General features: G+C 45.2%; 1 protein-coding gene across 3 annotated transcripts in view; it reads right to left on the bottom strand.

Annotated features, from left to right (window-relative positions):
• The window catches only part of ehbp1 (EH domain binding protein 1), a 140095-nt gene that overhangs the window by 9942 nt on the left and 110153 nt on the right, over window positions 1–20000 (bottom strand). For all 3 annotated transcript variants that reach the window (XM_030378365.1, XM_030378366.1, XM_030378367.1), the window contains 2 exons: window positions 19318–19441; window positions 802–901 (listed from right to left, as the gene is read on the bottom strand). In XM_030378365.1, coding sequence (XP_030234225.1) covers window positions 802–901; window positions 19318–19441 — 224 coding nt within the window. The remainder of the gene's footprint in view (window positions 1–801; window positions 902–19317; window positions 19442–20000) is intronic.

Genomic DNA, 20000 nt, shown 5'->3' with positions numbered 1-20000 from the left:
GCACGGTGTTTGGTTTGTTTACAGCCTGCGCGCAACGTGATTCCCGGCCAAACGTTAGCGATTGGTTATGGCGGATCCAGAGTGGCACTGGGCAGATCCAATAGTTTAAAACTTCAACAGACACCCGCCTTCAAGTGAGTTAAAGTTTGTCGATTGAGTAGGTCCAGACTCTCTGTGCAAATGAAATGAAGTACGAGAGTCTGGTAGGACCAGGCTACACGTCGTGGTATAGTGGTAACAACACAGATCAGCATGTTAAGCAACGTGACGCTAACTAGACGCTGCCTTACGTGTGAAGCACAATCTCAGAGGCTGTAAACTCCAGTGTGTACACAGACAGAACAAAGGGATCATGTTCATGTGGTTAATGGTTCAGTAACTGGCCCTGTTTACACAAGAGGAATATCAGGATTCTACAATAGGGTTTTTTAAATCTAGATTGTATATAGATAAAAGAAACAATTCTGTTTACAAACAGGAGCAGTCCCGCTCCAGACCGTCTCAGCAGTAGACTAAGGGGCCATTCAAGAGACAGCCAGCCTCGTGACTGTCCGGGCCATGCGTGTGAATATGGTCACACAAAATGGACAACAAATGGACAACCAATGGACACTGTTTTCCCCATCTTCATGTTATCGTCTATAACCTTCCTATAGGCGGCCTTTGGTTTTTGTATTCCATCATTTCTCTGATGAGGTGTGACTTGGCAGGAGATTGTGTCTAGACCAGAACCAGTGTGTAGTGAACCTAGATTGAGGGCTGTATTTGACATGGCATGTTTGTCTTGAGTGTTTGTCTTACAGCAGGGAGAGCTGGTTCTGTCGTCTGATGAGGGCGTTCTTCTTGTTGACCAGCATGAACCACTCCTGCATCATGGCCTCCTCCTCCTCCTTGTTGTTTCCTGCAGGACACAGAAACATCACTCCGTGAATACACTCAGTACATCCTTTAAATGAGCAGCATCACATGAGTCACTCCTTGGTGATCTGTGTTGCCTTTTTGAGGCGTGTGGTTGACCAACTATTCTTTAGATCATTACTCCTGTACATTACTCATACTAACATTAATCAATACCATTTATCTAGCACTTTTTTCATGGAACTCAAAGCAATTGACATAGTGAGCGTGTATGTGTGTGTTTGTTTAAGTGTATGAGTGCAGAGTGTAGATTATTAATTGTAAGTTTCCATTTAATACTAAATTGTGGGTCCTCAGCAATGAGGTTTGACCGGCCTGAGATCAGAACTCTAATATCAGTGCACAATGTGACGTTGGCCCAGCCCCATGGAGCCCCATGCATGAGTGAAGATCAGCAAGCAGAGCTCCAGTAACAGGACCACACGTTGTTGTTGCTGTGGCTTGATTCTATCCTTTGACGTTGGTAAGAGGGTCTCCGATATGCAACACAAATAGCTTGCTGAGAATGCTTTCTTAACTGTATCATCACATAGTCTGCAATCACCAGAGACAACTGCTTAATCCAAGGGTTATTTAACAGTGACACACACCATCACAGACCACCTGGGGCATGGGAGACTGTGGACATTTCAGCTTTTTGGAGCCAGCGATTGTTTGTAATTTAATTTAGGATGGAGGGATGTTAAGGGGAAGGTAAAGAAGAACCCGAAAAAAAAGGGGAGGAAGTCAACGGTGGGATTTAGTGGAATCAGCGGCTGATGGATTATGGCGACCAGCAGACGCACGCCACTCTGAGCGGGATAAAGCCTCCTGACAGGTCACCATGTCTCCTCGCAGTCCAATAAAACAAGGAAATAATAACGGGCAATATTAAGCTGCTGTGACATTGTAGCCAAGCAGGCTGGAAGTGCAGAGGGATTAGAAAGCCAGAAGCCCCCCCCCCCCCTCCCTCCCCCCCTTCCCACACCCCCCGATAGCAGCCTGAAAACACTCGGCGGCCAACAGCCTGCGAGAGTCACAAAACAGCCTGCCAAGAACCACCAGCAAGGCATTAATCAGGCTGCAAACGGATAGGTGAGACACAGCTAGCAAACAGCAAGGCCAAAACAACCTTGCAGTCAGCAGGCTGCGACGCAGTTGGTTACCACGCATTAAGTCAGCCCACAGATTCGCCGGCAAGTAAGAAACAAAGAAGCAGAGGGTAAGTCGACGTTTCATGTCATTTCACATCACATTGTCACATCTCACCTTAATGTTACACTGAGAAATCACAGCACAGATAAGATGGCTTCATCCATACAAATGGAATCAACACCTGCAGTTAATTAATAATTAATATGGCCAGCATATTGAGGGATGTTGCATTGTATGACCTCACTACAGAAATGACAATAACTCAGTCAAATGTACGAGGGATGGGTGTTTCCTACCCACTGCCCCACATAATGACATAGAGCTAACAGTGCCACTGTTAATGGTTGTGTTGCTGTTGTCAGCTTGTATATGTGCGAAAACAAGAGAAACTGACAAACTGACACTCACCGCTGGGTGTGAAAACAAACAGCAAACGTATCCTTGGCAAGCTCTGTTGACCCTGCTTCTGTGGAACCAACCTTGGCTCTGACACTGTGCATCCATGTTGGCTCTCAGGGGAGCCATCTTGGATCAAAGAGTCTAGTCGCTTGGCAGGTTGCTTTCTGGGCCCTACATGCCATTTTTCACCACTTTATCCCGAGCAGAGGAGAGCAGGAAATGGGGCCAATTACAACTGAGACCTGGAGCAATACGTCGATACGATGTTTGATCATAACATCAAAGGACCGATGAATATGTCTATAAAGATAAAGGATAAAGATATGGTCTGCTTCCATATCAGGGGCGGTGTTATCGTCATCAATATCATGCTCCGTGCTATTCTCTTATCAATGTTGCCAGAGCTGTGAGAGACAGACAGATAAAATCCATGTGCGCACATGAACACACACACACACACAAACATGCATGTGCACGCACACACACACACACACACACAAACACACAAAAGTATGTAGTTATGACAATAAGAAATACACGTGGCAAACCGTTTTAGACAAGCCAGTTCCATGATGTATTAGGGTTATAAGACTCCCTATGTGTTTCCCCTGATTCTGCCTCAGAGCTTAAGAAAGGGCAATGCCTCAAGTTCATCCACTCGCAAACAAATATCAATACAGATAGAGACAGCTATAAATGGAGCGATCTCATAGAGTCCAACAGCTAATCCGGTTTGTGAATTAGACTAGATCTAAAAAGGTTATTTAAGGATGTGCTTTGTTCCCACCGTCCGGCACCGAGGGCCAGGGAGGGCCAGAGGTCGGGACACGTAGGACGGCAGCAGGAAAGAGGACCCGAGGAACATTGTTTTCTCTAATGATGCAGCAGCCTGGTAAAGCCTGCCCCTGTGCTCAGCATGCACACCAAGTAGTCAGGGAGCTGACCTCATTCATGTGAGGATAAGACTTCAAGGCATGATATGTGGAAACATAAATTTTGGTTTGATTCCATGCAAATCCTTCATAGAATAGTGGCAGTTTGTTTAGCTTGAGCCAAGACCCTTCATTTTGCACTTCTCTTTAAACAATTCCCCTGATATGTCTTGGAAACTCTGATAAGTGCCAACCCAAAATAATAAAGATCAAATGTGAGAGTGTCTCTGATGAGTGTGCACATTTAAGCAGGGATGGCAAACTTGTGCCTTCTGAGAGATGTGTGATGGGACCAGCTGAGTGTGCTACAACTCCTACCGCATGGACTGTTTCAGCAGTAGTGTCAGGTGATGCTTTTCAGACAACACAGTGCAGCACTTTATTTACAGTGCATTTTTTAGTTTTTTTTACGTTGAAGTAATACAAAATACTTAATACCCCTATTGAATATTGGTTTTCCTTACTGTTAATTTGCATTGATTATATTCTCCACCTCTGCTGTCAGAACTATGTTTCATACCTGCTTTGGTCTGTTTTCCCTGTGCCCCCCCCTCGGTCTCTCTCCCTCTCTCACTCCATGGCACATGACATTTCTCTCTCTCTCTCCCTGGGTCTCTCTCTCCTGGTCTGTAGTGTTCTCTGCAGGAGAGGGCTGAGTTGTAGAGGCTCTTTATGTGGTACAGAAGCCTTTCTAGCGGCTCCTCAATAGGACACACAATGGGCCCGGCAGCCAGCGCAGGTCCCTGCTTTATTGAACCTGCGTATAATGTCGGCTGAATGAAACACATTAACCAATTTATTCCCCCCTCCCCCTGGCCCCGTGAACATGTTAAAATAAAGCGGGGAAATTTACAAAAAAATTGGAGAGAAAGGAAAAAACTGAACAGGCCATTCAATGGCTGCCTTTTCCACCGATGTCATTTGTCAACCACTGCTTACTTTGCCGTTTACAATAGGGAGGAGAGAGAGAGAGTGTGGGAGAGCGAGAGAGCGTGAGTTAGCAAGAGAGCGAGAGAGAGGGAGAGAGAGAGAGAGAGAGGAATTGAGAGGTGATCATTAGCGGGGCTCAATTGTGTGTAATTACTTCTGGTGTAACTAGTCACAGTTATAGAAATAGTCAACGAAATACAATAATAATTGTGAAATGGTCAAGGTGTAAATTTCTACGGTACGGGAGGGTCATCGTGCTGGTAAAAGTAGTGCATTTCAATACTTGTTTTCGTTCCTCATATAAAATGCTATCTTGACAATTTCTCAGGACAGATCAAAAGGATGTGAGTGCGAAAGCAATGTGTATTTTCTTAATACTGTATGTGTGTGAGAAAGACAGGAGAGGATAAGGGCAGGACATATTAGCAAAACATGTTTTAGAGAGATGCAGTTTAAATATACATATTAAACAGGAATACTTAGAATTAGCTGCATTAGCTGTAAACACAACCTCCTCCTAATCCCCCATATCCCTTTGATTGCCATGCCTCTGCGTTTACATAGCCTTGTTTTCCATCACTCTCTCCATCACAGCCTGTCTCTCTCTCCATCACAGCCTGTCTCTCTCTCCATCACAGCCTGTCTCTCTCTCCATCACAGCCTGTCTCTCTCTCCATCACAGCCTGTCTCTCTCTCCATCACAGCCTATCTCCTTCCATCACAGCCTGTCTCTCTCCATCACAGCCTGTCTCTCTCTCCATCACAGCCTGTCTCTCTCTCTCCATCACAGCCTGTCTCTCTCTCCATCACAGCCTGTCTCTCTCTCCATCACAGCCTGTCTCTCTCTCCATCACAGCCTGTCTCTCTCTCCATCACAGCCTGTCTCTCTCTCCATCACAGCCTATCTCTCTCTCCATCACAGCCTGTCTCTCTCTCCATCACAGCCTGTCTCTCTCTCCATCACAGCCTGTCTCTCTCTCCATCACAGCCTGTCTCTCTCTCCATCACAGCCTGTCTCTCTCTCCATCACAGCCTGTCTCTCTCTCCATCACAGCCTGTCTCTCTCTCCATCACAGGCTGTCTCTCTCTCCATCACAGCCTGTCTCTCTCTCAATCACAGCCTGTCTCTCTCTCCATCACAGCCTGTCTCTCTCTCCATCACAGCCTGTCTCTCTCTCCATCACAGCCTGTCTCTCTCTCCATCACAGCCTGTCTCTCTCTCCATCACAGCCTGTCTCTCTCTCCATCACAGCCTGTCTCTCTCTCCATCACAGCCTGTCTCTCTCTCCATCACAGCCTGTCTCTCTCTCCATCACAGCCTGTCTCTCTCTCCATCACAGCCTGTCTCTCTCTCCATCACAGCCTGTCTCTCTCTCCATCACAGCCTGTCTCTCTCTCCATCACAGCCTGTCCCTCTCCAGCCGAGTGCCTCCATTCTCATCAGAACTGCCCACAAGTCAGCAAGTTGTTTTTCCTCTAGCAGTTATTGACCATTAAACATAATGATCTCTTGATAGGAAGATTTTCCTCCAGGCCCCATCTAGTCCAGGACTGTTATAGAGGAGGGAGGCCTCAGGGGACACACAAACCACTCCTCAATGATCTTCTCCCATTACTGCCAAGGTCCTTCATTACTAGGATCGGGACCCTGGTGTTCTGTTGTTACTTCCAGTGGAGGTGAGCAGGGCTGTTTTCATGGCTGTGTTACAACAGCATAGAGGGTTGGGGGTCGGCTTTTCGAAAAACAGAACACTTCAGGTAATTAGTATAGCAGAAATGAGCAAGGGACAGCATAGGCCGTACGTGTCACTATGAGTGTGTGTGTGTGTGTGTTTGTGTGCAACACCCTCACTCTATATGTGCTGCTCTCTGTCAAGTAGCTCACCTGCCGATAGCCCAACAAGGTATTTCATTAGCAGCTCTTTTACAATGCAACTAATGCAACAAAGGCCCGGCCACGACCACCACCACCGCCTCCACTCCAAGGCAACGGGGCCACTTCAGGAGCACTAGGGGCCCCCCGTTTACCAAGACACAAGGAGGGGGTTGAAGAGGCCATCCCTGCTCATAATCTCACGACAAAAGGCAAGACAGGCATCATCCTATTATTGTTCTGATCTACCCAGTTCGTGTCTGTCCTCTGCACCACGGGGGATATATTTGATATAGATGGCAGCGCCGGGGCTCAAAGGAGAAGGCGGTCAAGGGCTTCCAAAGCAGTACTTCCTGCAGGTGTGGCGGTGACGCAAGCTGCATGCCGCCCTCACGGAGACCACATTATGAAAACAACTGAAGAGCTGCGAGTGTGTGTTTGTGTATGATTTGTTTACAGACTTTGGACTTTCCTCAGACAGTAGCTCTTGAATATTACACACTTCTCCAATTGTGTGGGTAACATATTTGAGAAGCATTTTTTTTTCATGTTTTCCACAATTGTTTCCTTAAGGCAATCAATAAATCCAATATTCTCGAAGAAATTAAGCTAATCCGGTATCACCCGATCATAACTACAAATAATAATGATGCCGGATGAAGTGACTGAATGTCTTACCTGTCCTTCTATCTACCTCACTCAGCCTTGCAACAGGCTAGGCAGACCTACTGCTAAGCTAAGTCAAATGTTTTGGGGGAATTGCTTAAGAGGAAGGCCTGAAGGGTGGATGTTTTAGGTTGCATACTATTAAAAAAGAGCTTACTCTGGCTTGTTTCTCCAAAATGCCTGCCCTACCTTTAAGTGAAAATTAATAGGATATAAGATGAGTAATGGATTTTAAGGGATCCATATGCAGGTATATGGTTTATAGGTCAAATACTTCTGCATACATACATACTGTATACAGACACATGCAAGTGAGCTTGGACATTTGTTTGTGCCGTCACCTAAGAACACAGATATGTAAAGTAATGCATGCACACACAAGGAGACATGCAGTATGATGTCTGAATTGTGCGTGAGCCTATTTGTGCATAGATGCCTTTCAATATGTGTTTTGTTGTGTGTCTGTGTGTGTGTGTTGTGAGTGAGTTGCTCCAAATGTGAGAGCCTGGGTGTGTGTATGTGTGTGTGTGCATGCATACAAGGACCAGAATAAATGAATGGCTGATTTATTCCCTTGCTTTGATGGTATTAAGAGCCCTGCTCTCCTTAATGTGGCACGCTAAACGCTTTTCTCTCCAGTCTCATTTGAAAAGTAGGGCCACCCAGTTTAACTATTGGTGATTGGGACAAATAAACGACTTAAGCTATTTACATATTTCTCTCCTGCTAATATGAGTACCGTTTTTTAATCAAAGTGCCGGCATTGAGGTAGTGTAGTGAAGAGATGTCACTCTACGGAGGAGCATGTTCACTTGAATTGACTACTTACTTGTGGTAGATCTGACCGTACAGAGAAAAGTGGTAATGTGGTGAATTACAATGGGCCATCATGAGGATGGCATGCTTGAGTTACCTGTGATGAAATGAAACGAGACAAGGAGCTGCAAAACTACATTCATATTGGAATAATTGCTTCACATGAATAAGGCTGCCTATATTGATATCCATTAGAAAATGGAGTATGGATCACAGTTTGAGTAACGGCAATCAATGTCATTACAAACATATTAATCAAATACACATCTTAATAGAGCTTTGTAACAGAAGCCGCCAACAAATTAAGGCCAACAATGACAGGGAGAAGGTGTGGGACAGACAAACACACACACACACATTTTATCTGACCTCTCTAGTAGCAGTAAAAGGCCAGTGCTTCGGAGACCGTGGCTCGGGAGACACTAAGCTAGGGGGTTAAGCCAGGTGATTTAGCCCCGAGTGTGTGTTTAAACTCGGAGGTGTGAAACATTTAGAGTGGTGTTGGTGCAGACGGAGGAACGGGAAACAGTTTACTTAGAGAGTTAAAGCCGGCGGCCTGTTGAGACCGCTAATTGGACGCTTGTTGTTCTAGCAGAGCCCGACACGAAGAACCGGCGCATCATTTAGTGACTCACTGATTTACAGGACGGCAGCGTGCACACAAGTGTTAGCATTGTCGATTGGTCGGGAAGACACACATTTGTCAACGCATGTACTGCAAATACACATGCAAGTTTCATGTACACATGCGTGCACCTGTTTCTATTCCGATGGAATTTATTTTGCATTTCATAAAAAAAACACTTGCAAAACATTAAAACAAAACTATTTTTCTGTTTTCATGTTGGACCAGAGTTATCTTTAAAGAAAACCCAGAGGGTAGAAAACCGAAGAGACAGGGGGACGTGCCGAAGAGCACGGGCCACTAGACCGCTGCACCCGCCCCCACCGCCCTGTTGACAGACAGCTCCCCTGCATTACCATAAGTAGCCACTCCCACTCCATTAGCAATGAAGGTGGGGGGCACACATGACCCCCCCCTACCATTACCCCCAGGAGGTTAATGGCTGTTGTTAGAACAAATTTGATTGGTGTCATATCTCACGCCTGTCGACGGCGGGGATGAAGAGAGGTGAAGGATGAATTTACTTAATGAATTAATCTGCGGGCGCTAATGGCTCGGCTAACAACATTAGCCCAACTCCTAACAGGCCTCTGTGTGGCTGATTCCACTTGAGGTGGTTTTATTGTACTCCCTTTACTTCTGGCTCTTTCTTTGGGGTGAACCGTGTTCTTACTCTGCCTCCCTTACCTCAAGGACTGGTTTAAAAGCCCTTTCTACAGGCAGATTTACACATCTATATGCACCGGGAATAAAAAGCTGGGGACAGGACAATTTTAATTAATGCTATAATGTAACTCTGTATTGTATTGTATGTATTAGACCATTGTGTATTTTTTAATACAAATGTTATGGATTAATTAATTCAAAAGTTACTCAACACATGTCTGTCCCACACAGAGTTTGACTAGAGAGTTTCTAGAGGAGAGACAGCAGAAGTTGTTCCACATCTCAGCCTCTATCTCAATACACACAGTGGCAGAGCCGCTGGTGGTGCTGGTATTTAAATGGTGATATATAAGGAAACACAGATGTCAGTATTCATACCCTGGGGTGACCCACAATAGGAAATGAGAGGGGGGTGACAGAGCAAACCACCGTGTTTGCAAGTGAATAGTGTAATTACGGACCGAACCTCTGTCATTAACCTGTATTGTGGAGTGCCCCCAGAATCTCTTACCATGAGAAAGCCTTGATTAATTGACTGCAAGGTTAAGAATAAACGATGTCGTTGGGCTGTGGTTTGTTAACCAAATACTAATCATGTATTTGAAGAGGAGGGGGAGGGGGGGATAACTCAGTTTCTCTGTGCTTTTTCTTTTTGGTAAAAGATGTCGATATAAAACAATGAATCCAACCAAAATGATGATGAGTAAAAATCCAACTAAGAGATATAAGCCAGGGAACAGAAAGAGCCAGGCTACAGAACAATAAAAACAGCTGAACAGAGACTGGGCTCTGCACCACTGTATTTACTGTGTTAGGGGATTGCAGGCATGGCTGTATCTGTAGCTCTATGCCTGTTTTGTGTGTGAACGTACATTTAAGTGAGTGTCCCGGTGACAAGTATTCACATGTGAACTGTACTGCGTGTTTATGTGAGCACTCAATGGTTCTTACGTCTGTGTGTAATGTGTGTGAGCATGTATGTGTAATGTGTGTGTGTATGTTTATGTAATGTGTGCATGTGTGTAATGTTTGTGTGTGCGTGCATGTGTAGTGTGTGTGTAGTGTGTGGTGTGCGTGTGTGCGTGTGTGGCGGTGGCTTGGCAGCAGAAAGCTGGTTGGTGGACGGGGGTCGGGCCAGGCTGACAGGCGGCTGATGAAAGCGACGGCGAGCTGCTTCAATAAAGAGCAGATTATCATAAGCAGCAGCCCATTGTCCAGCCCATAATACCCCTCAACACCCCCCCCCACACACCCTTTCCTCCCTGCCCTGAAAATGTTAATCAGCCATATCACTGGTACACCCAGGAAGCAAACAGCCAGAGGACTTGGATGCAGAGCGACAACTGTTTACAGAACAACAGAAACACAGAGATAGCGATTTGACTAAAAAGACACACACACACACACACACACACACACACACACACACACACACACACACACACACACACACACACACACACACAGTGGCAAAAAGGGACAAGCGATAACAGAATAAAAACAGAAAGAGAAAGAGAGAACGTGAGCATAGGACCCATTGGACCAGACGCTGGGGAGAAAGCAGGTGGTTTGCGGTGGTGCTGCTCTGGTTCAGCCCGACAGCCCGTCTGAAAGCCGGGGGGGTCGGATGGGGCTAATATCGCGCGCGCGCGAGCCCCACAAACCAAACCCCAGAATGCCCCGTCCCTCTCCCCCCCGGCCCCCCCACCACCTAGCCCCACCCCATTGACTCCTTCCACGGTGACTCGCTTTATCTGAAGATTTTCAGACAATGCCTGTAGGATCCCAGCCTTAATCTCCCTGGAAAATGCCTTTTCATCCCCGCTGTTCAAGAATGTCTAAAAGCTCTGCGGTGGGGCATGGGGGAGGGGGGAGCTTGGAACATCTGGGAGAGAGGTAGGTGCTGCTGGAGACGGAGGGATTGGGGGTTGGGAAGATGCTCCTTGCGAGTGGACTAATTAAATTGTTTTAGCTGCTCAAACATTCAAATGGCCGAGGAGATTAAGGGGAGAGGAGAGAGGGGGATGACGGGGGGGGGGGGGGGGGTAATCTGTTTTCTGACCCAGCTCTACTAGTCTTTCACACACACACACACACACACACACACACACCCACACCCCCACCAAATAAACATTGTATTGCATCTCCTTCCAGGCAGGAGAGAGACTGATCCTTGTTTTTCCTGAAGGGAGCGCTGCCCTGAAACACATTCCGTCGGTCGGATGCAAAACCACCCAGTTGTGAATAATGCAACTGCCATCGTTACTCAACATTCACAACGACAACACCAACAAACTAGACAACGTGGACAGGCCACGGGCAGGAATCAAAAGCCTGCTAGGTCTGTGTCAGTCTGCAAAGGCTTAAAACAAATGAAACAATCACAATATCTCCTCCCAAACCAGGAAGATCATATTCACAGCATTGGGAGTGTGTTATTGGCTGTGTAGTGTCTAAGTCTGAGGTCCGTTATCAAAGAACCCAACGTGGTCTATAAAGGCCAGAAGCCGGTCTGCTGCACAGCCCAGGCTGTATCACAGGTTGTCTCACTCAGTCCACTACGGAGACAAACACAGTCAGTGGAAAAAGCTCCCCTCTCCATCTCCATTTCTCTCCCCCAACTGTAGAGGGGGTCTTATATTCTAAATATTGTCTGTAATATTCTAGCCGGTGCTGAAAGATTAGACTGGTTATCCCGTTAAAGATGGTAAAATGCCATTCTTGTGTTTAAGCTCTTTGCATAGGAGGTCAAGACGTTGTAATCTGCCCAAAGTTACAATAATTAATGTTAAGCTCTTTTAGCAATACCTTTGTAAAATAACTGGCCTGATAATATAATAATATGCTTAAGCTTAATGCTGGCTGTTTGTGGCACTGCGACTAGACAAGGCAAGGGCTTGATCTGTTTGAGTGTGTGAATTTGCACGCACATGTGTGTGTGTGTGTGTGTGTGTGTGTGTGTCTGATCCTCAATGCAGTTCACGTGGAAGAGCTTAAACCTTGAGTCAAACCGCTGGGAGAGAATAGCAGTGACATGAAAGGCTGACGGAGATGAGGGTTACACTGTTAAAAAACATCAACACACACACCGTGGTGCACACACAAGCACACTTAATAATTTGATAATATATTGGTTGAATTTTGATATATCCGTGAATATATGTGCTGGAGTACATCTGTAGAGTATCGAATATAAGCGTCACAGTCAGAAGATGTCCTGTTCTGAAAGTCATCCCTGGAGGTCCAGGCTGTGGTTCTGCCCCCGAACCGTCCACCCCCCCCTCCCCACGGCAGAGCACCCCTCCGTTACCGCGGCGACACAAAGGCAGATTAAAGGGCTGTGTGCCATAAGAACCCCCTCTGTCAATCTTATCACACTTGAGTGCAATTTTTTTTTAACATATGTTAATCTGGGAGGACAAAAAAAAAGAAGAATTCAGTGATCGCGCTTGTTTCTGTCCTGCTTCTTATCTCTTATCAAACTGCATTGTGAGAGTGGGGGCGGCCGAGAGCCATTATTGGGATAATTGTATCCATTGTCGCTGGTTTTGCAGCTTTTTTAAATGTGAGGTGTGCGTAAATAGGTGTAAAAGAATGTGGGGGGTCATCGATGAGTATTCCTTACAGACACACGCACACGCACGCACGCACACACACACACACACACACACACACACACACACACACACACACACACACACACACACACACACACACACACACACACACACACACACACACACACACACACACACACACACACACACACACACAGCATTTAAGCTGAAATGGCAATAAGACAAGTCTGATACTCACAATACCCTTTGGAAAGCCAACAATGTGACTGTCAATAGCACTACTAGCTATGGAAGAGGCCCTATGATAACTATATCAGCTGAACCGAAAAATGGAATGGAAGTAGGCTGCATGTCGTCAGTTATGGCGCAGATTGGATCCCACCTGAACTGTTAACGGTTTTACATTAACAGCATTACTATCTAAAAGGTAAAGGACAATAAAATGCCTCACAATTGGAAATTCTTTACACGGATACACCTGCATTGTCAAATAACAATAACTATGATGGAAACCAATATTTCTTTTTTTATTTTATAAATGGCAAAATCCCTCCTCATAATTTAATGATTGGATTCCTTGCTCTCATTTAATGAAGGACCTCTCAGACATCCTAAACCACTTGTTTGGATGAACAAATGTCTAGCCCACAACCAGTGCTTCAAAATGAAAACACAAACCATGAGAGATCATTTGATTAATATCACATCTACATCCTCCAAGCCCCATCAACACAGAGCATTCTCGGCCTATCAGCGGTCCTGACTGCAACAGGAAGACAAATTTCTCCCAACGTTGCATCTATGAAGGACAGATCTCCCAGCAGTCCAGGAATAACAAGTTCATTATGAAGGACAGTTCTCCCAGCAGTCCAGGAATAACAAGTTCATTAGCCAGTGGGTGCGCTGGAGGAATTCAAATCACCACCCCCCCCCACCCCACTGACCAGGGGCCCGCTCTCTGATTGGCTCGCTGCGTCGGAATGGCGAGAGATGCGTTAGAGCTCGGCAGTAATTAGGAGTTGTTAGAAAGTGAATTCTCCAACCGCAGATTAGGAAATTAAACTATTTACTGATTACATATTAATAGAAGACAACAATGACGCCCGCCATGCGCTTGGAAGGCAACCAAGGAATAAGACTGTGTACTTAATTACCATAAACAATGGGGGCATAGAAATGGAGTTTTACGCACACTCCCTCCTGTAATGTGTCTGATATCAGAGGACACTTGACAATTCTTGTTCAATTATCTCTATTATTTAATGTGCTGTGAACTGCCTCAGAGTAAATAAATTAACCACACCAATTACCCCGGCTGTGTCTGGGGAGGGCTGGGGCGTAATAGAAAACGCTGCAGAAGGCTTCACTGTGCCCAAGCACCGGTCCACGGTGCAGGAGGTGAGGAGGGAGGCATAATGCAGGGGAAACGTTATAGAAATAAAGATGAAGGGATAGAGGGAAGGTGCTCAAAGCGATACAGGAACGCAGGGAGTATGAAGGGGAAAAAGGAGTGCAATTCAGAACATTAAATAATAATAATAATAATAATAATAATAATAATAATAATAATAATAATAAAACAATTACGGTAATAGCAAATATAGTTAAAAAATAAGTCCATGGAAAATTAGACTTATGGACTATAATGGGCTATGTTTTCTTCATTTTTATGTTCATGTACACACACAGAACTGATCACCCAATCCTTACAGAACACAGAAAATAATAAACATACCACAAGTAAAATAAATGGCAACCCTAAAGCCGACAAACAAGGGGAAATTGTGTAACGATGTATGTTAAAGCTGGTTGTCCATGAAGGATAGATGTTTCCTGTTCCTGTTTACCCATCCTTCCCCATGCAAGGATGGTAACCTATCAGTGTTATTACAGGGAAAGTGGGGGGGAAAGGATTCTCCTTCAATTAAACCTGGGGGGCTGTCAGAACTAGGGCTGGGCGATATGGCCCAAAAAAAAATCCCCTGATTTCCGATTTAAATCGATTTACATAAAAAGGCATTATGGCAGACCCTGCCATTGTAAACAATGTAACCTGTAACATAACATAAAATGTAAAATATATAAAATATAAAATAAAATATTTCTGTAAACATAAAATATTACTAATGATAAGAGGTAGTTCTGATAAAGTTCCAACATAACATTCAAACTTTCAACATGTGTTCATAAATAAACAGTGTTTTGCAAACGGTAATTACCTTTAAAAATGGAATAGTAACAGGAGAAGAATGAGAAAAACACACACGCAGCTCTTTCCTTCACTCGTCGGTATTGAATGAGGAAGAGGAGCGCGATCCCCCTACTGGAGCCCCGAGGCATTACCAACAGATCGACGAATTGCCAACTGATCGACGAATTATTAAACCACACAGATATATTTCAAATGAATTATGTTTACCTCAAAATAGATTATACATATATCAATAAAATGTTGTATACAACTTGTCACACTCGCTGCCATGTTTGTGTATCACTTTGGTAAATGCGCGCTCTGTGCGGGGGGAGGGCTGAGCCCATACCGAACTACGGGAGCTGAGAGGGAAGAGTTGGCGGATGTTGAAGAGAAAACCGATTTTCATTTAAACAAGTCGACGTGAGCTACACACTCGAGTTAATCGATAAAATCCGTTTATCGCCCAGCCCTAGTCAGAACACCATCTGAATGTGGGCCTGCTTTGCAGAAACCTTTAAGAAGACACAGTGTACAGCCAATCGGTCCACAGCCAATCAGTAAAGACCCAAACAGTCTACAGCCAATCGGTCTAAAGCCAATCAGTAAAGACCCAATCAGTCTACAGCCAATCAGTAAAGACCCAATCAGTCTACAGCCAATCAGTAAAGACCCAATCAGTCTACAGCCAGTCAGTAAAGACCCAATCTGTCTGCAGCCAATCAGCCTACAGCCAATCCGCCTACAGCCACTCAGCCTACAGCCACTCAGCCTACAGCCAATCAGTCTACAGCCAATCAGACATTGGTCCGGGATGTAAGAAAGGGTCGATCGATCATCTGTGACAGTATATGGAAGGGTGACCTCAGTTACCGAGGTGATAAAGGTTACTATAGTGACCACCTGTCAGTGACTCGTCCTGGTCTGATGCCTTCTGAGCATGGCCTTAAGGCACAGTCCATAACTTATTGGCTGGCTCTGGGTTTAGAAGTACTGCAGAAGGGAAGATAGCCGGACACCTAAATGGACACTTCTGAAAGCCGGCCATGTTGCCCTTCTTCTGCTCAAACCCATATCGGGTTTCCCACACCATTCAGTCTGGTTGTATTTATGGACAACTGATATTTTGATGACATGGTCCATGGATTTCTTATCGTAATGGGATAATTTATATTGAAGTGATCTCAATTCCATTAAAGGCTAATGGCCTCTTTGCTTGGGTGCATGACTTATGTTCTTTTTTGTACCTAAATGCTAAAGCTGTGTAATAGCAGAGGTCCGGCAATTTTTTGTTAAATATGTGTTGACAAACCAAAATGAATAAAGAATGTATTAATACCACTATGCAAAATTGTTGACTGAAACATATGTTAATAACACATTTGAATTCATCCAATTCCAACAACAATTCAACACAAATATTGAGGAACTGCAAAAAAGACAAATAAAAAAGACAATCGTCAACTAATAAGGTACCCAATAAGGTAATTTCCAAGAGGAGATTCTTTTTTTAAAGAGGACAATGTCACTCTTTTACTGATCACTTATTTCCATGAAGATTTAAAGAGATGATACAGCCTGGCATGGACATCTTTAAGACACGTCTGTCTGTGATGTCAGACTCACATTCATGGTCCAATTTGACTGTTTTTTGTATTTCACTTGACTGTGTAAAATTTTGATTTCTGTGCTAATACTTCACACAGAGACTTTGCTGCAGTTGTTACATGAGGGTTAATAATAGAGCATGTCATTAAATCATAGTAGCATCAACAAAACGTTTGAGATATTAGTTCCATTCCCATATGATCCGCTAGGTCCCAGTAGCAGAGTTTCAGAAGTGATCGCCATTGACGGTTTAATTGATCATTGTATGCTTGCTTTGTTTCCAGTTGAACATGCCTCTCCAATGCCTTGTGAGGAATCAAAGTTACATCAGCAGATATCCAACAGGGGTAGGCTTGGTACACCTGGCCCGTCTGTGAGAGAAGCTACTGGAAGAGAATTACATGTAGGGAGGATCATTAGGTCCTTTAGGTCGGTTTGCTATAGGTGGGACCTGCAAACACGCTTTGTGTTTGAATGCAGTATCTTAACCAATAGTGCTTCGCATACACAAATACAAGTAGCAGGACTTGAAAATCAATTTATCCAGATAGCAGATATTGTCAGATTCGCAATTTAAAAATAAAAAAACATTGAATGCGCCATGGACCAACATTCTGCTTCCAAAGAGGATAAGATTTCTGGACAGACCATGACCATCCTGAAGAGGCCGGCTGTTTTATGCTGTCACAAGACCATAGCAGGTGGGCTTTCTTTAACCACATTTCTCCATTTCAGCCAGTGCGTATGATAGGAGGGGTTAGAAAGTATAAATATATATATATATATATATATATATATATATATATATATATATATATGAGAAAAGAGAGAGTGGGGATGCGGAATCTATCTTTTCGGCTGAAGATGGTTTGGTAGAAAATAACCAGGTTTTCTGCAGACTAGCCACTGCTTTATCTCTATGTGTATAAGAGAGAAAGAGAGCGAGAGAAAGAGAGACTGAGAGCAAGAGAGAGAGAGTGAGAGAGAGTGATAGAGAGCAAGAGAGAGAGTGATAGAGAGCAAGAGAGAGGGATAGAGTGAGAGAGAGAGGGAGGCAATAACTGTTCTTAAATTTGACAATAGAGCGTTCTGAGGGGGGAACAGGGCACAGAAACGGGCCAGGGGAGAGGGAGGGCAACAGGGAAGAGGAGCAAGACGATCGCAACAAACGAAAGGGAGATAGGGTGGATTCCCACGTCCAAATGGGATAGGAAGGGAAAGTAAATCCATGGTGACCCTGGTTTTCCTCTCTTAAAAAACCCTCCTATCCTTGCTCTGCTGCTTTTGTGTGGTTCTGAATGCTGTTCAGGTTGTGTTGATATAAATTAGCTACAGGTATTGGGGTGAGCAATACCAGGTTACTCTTATTCACAACACAGCGTTGACGGACGCTACCTATGACGACAACATGAAAGGCTGCTTCTAAAGCTTGCTCTGTATTTAGTGAGAACATGTCTTTGAGCAGGTCAATGGTGCGTGTGTGCACCGAAGAAGACAGTCCTCCTGTTTCAGTCTGGGGCTCGACAGAGCCAAGGTAGGGTCTCATGTCTTTATCCCGCTCACCCCTAAGCCTTCCTACAAAGTCTTACTCTGCACGACCTACTCTTCCACATGCAGCCCTCAATGCCAGACAAGTTGTGCTGTACATCTATGTGCGACTAGGTCCTCTGTTGGTCTCCTTGCTGTTTTGGTGCTTTTGGCATTTTGCCTATTTGTCATTGTGCATGTCTTTGACTCTACCGTCATTTCTCTCCATTTAACCCCCCCCCCCCCCAAATCCAGTCTCCCTCTCTGTTAAACTCATGCATTTCCTTCTTGTACGGCATATCAATGAAGGCCAGATAGGGGGGGTTGCTGGCTGTGTATGTGTAGTCGTGCATGACAGTGCAGGCTGTTCAATAGAGTTGAGGCTGACTGGCAACCCTCACAGCCTAGCTCGCTGGGGCCCAGTGATAGACATGCTGGGAGAGTGAGGGAGTGAGGGGTTGTCAGACAGGTACTGAGAGTGAGACAGGAACTGAGTGCGAGACAGGAACTGAGCACGAGAGAGGAACTAAGTGTGAGACAGGGACTGAGAGCGATGTAGGAACGGAAACAAGATGGTCTAACGCAGGAACTGAGAGTGAGACAGGGACTGAGAGTGTGACTTAGACTGAGAGTGAGACAGGAATTGAAAGAAAAACTGACTGAGTGTGAGACAGGAACTGAGAGTGAGACTGGCTGACATGAACTGAGAGTGAGACAGGGACCGAGAGTGAGACAGGTACAAAGTGAGACAGACTGGGGCACCACTATCACACCAAGTTATCGTTTCCCCCATGAAGGGCTCCCTTATCACCCAGGCACAGAGAGGTCTCCCTCCCCTCCCTCCCCAAGACACAGCCCTCCCCTACCGCCCCGCCCTCCGACCCCCCTCCTCCATCACACGCCTCCTCCACACCCTCCCCCCGCCTCCCCTCCATCCCTGCCTTTCATATCCACCCAGCGCTACGTCTCGCTACGTTCAACCAGGAGGGAGCAGGGCTTCAAAGATTTCCGCGGTCTCTAACACATGCACACACACACACACACACACACACACAAACACACACATAAACCACACACACACACACACACACACACACATAAACCACACACACACCCTTACTGTATATGCAGTTCGTTTGCATCCATTTTACACACAGACTGGAAAGAAATATATCAAAAAAGCACACACGCAAATTCTTGCGCAAAAATTCCCTCGCAGACATTCAAAAACGACCATGCACTCGGGTGTGTGTGTGCGTGTGTGTGTGTGTGTGTGCGTGTGTGTGTGTGTGTGTGTGTGTGGGTGTGCGTGTGTGTGTGTGTGCATGGATGCAACCGTACATGTTTACGTTTGCGTGCGACTGCATCTGCGGGCTGTGTGTGCGTGTGTGCGCTGCTGCGCGTACGCTCAATTTGCCAAAACAGTTTTTCCAGTGTAATTGGGCTTGGGGTACCTGTGTCCATGAGATAGCGCAGCCTCTTCTCCACGCGCGCAGCCCGCGTGTCGATCTGCCGCTGCTCGCTCTCCAGAGCCGACAGCTCCCCAACCACATACTGGCTGGTGTCTCTGAACTCCGACTGACAGAGACAGAGAGAGACACACACACACACAGAGTGGGAAAGCAAAGGGAAAAAACAAGAACGTTTTTAGAAAGGGGTTTGAAATATAATAAAACAGGATGAAGAAATCTGCAATAGAGAGTTTAAAATCATTAACAAAGTAGGAACCTTTAATAAACACTGAAAGGAAATCTTTCATAGATGTAGCAGAGAATTTGGAGAGCTTAAAAGAGAACGTAACAGTTAAATGTTGCGACCCGTATTTACTGTTCTTTGCCGTCAAAGGAAACCCTTTGGACCGTGAAAATAATAATAATAATTATTATTTATACATTTTCAATGAAAAGATAGGTATTGCTCCTTCTCATTTTTAATTCACCTAAATATATTGTACATATTTGATGCATGTTCCATACGTCCTACAATGTGCTCTCTCCCTCTGTCTGTCTATCTCTCTCCCTTATCTCTCTCCATCGGCCCGTTTAATTGCTCCTTAACCACATGCACTTATATTCCTCATCTGTGACCCCCGACGACCCCACGCCGTCACTGGCTGCTTGCTATTCTCCACAGCATG

The sequence above is a fragment of the Gadus morhua genome, chromosome 15, assembly GCF_902167405.1.
Source record: "Gadus morhua chromosome 15, gadMor3.0, whole genome shotgun sequence".
NCBI lineage: Eukaryota > Metazoa > Chordata > Actinopteri > Gadiformes > Gadidae > Gadus > Gadus morhua.
The sequence above is the reverse complement of the archived record's forward strand: the minus strand, read 5'-3'. Positions and strand labels throughout refer to the sequence as shown.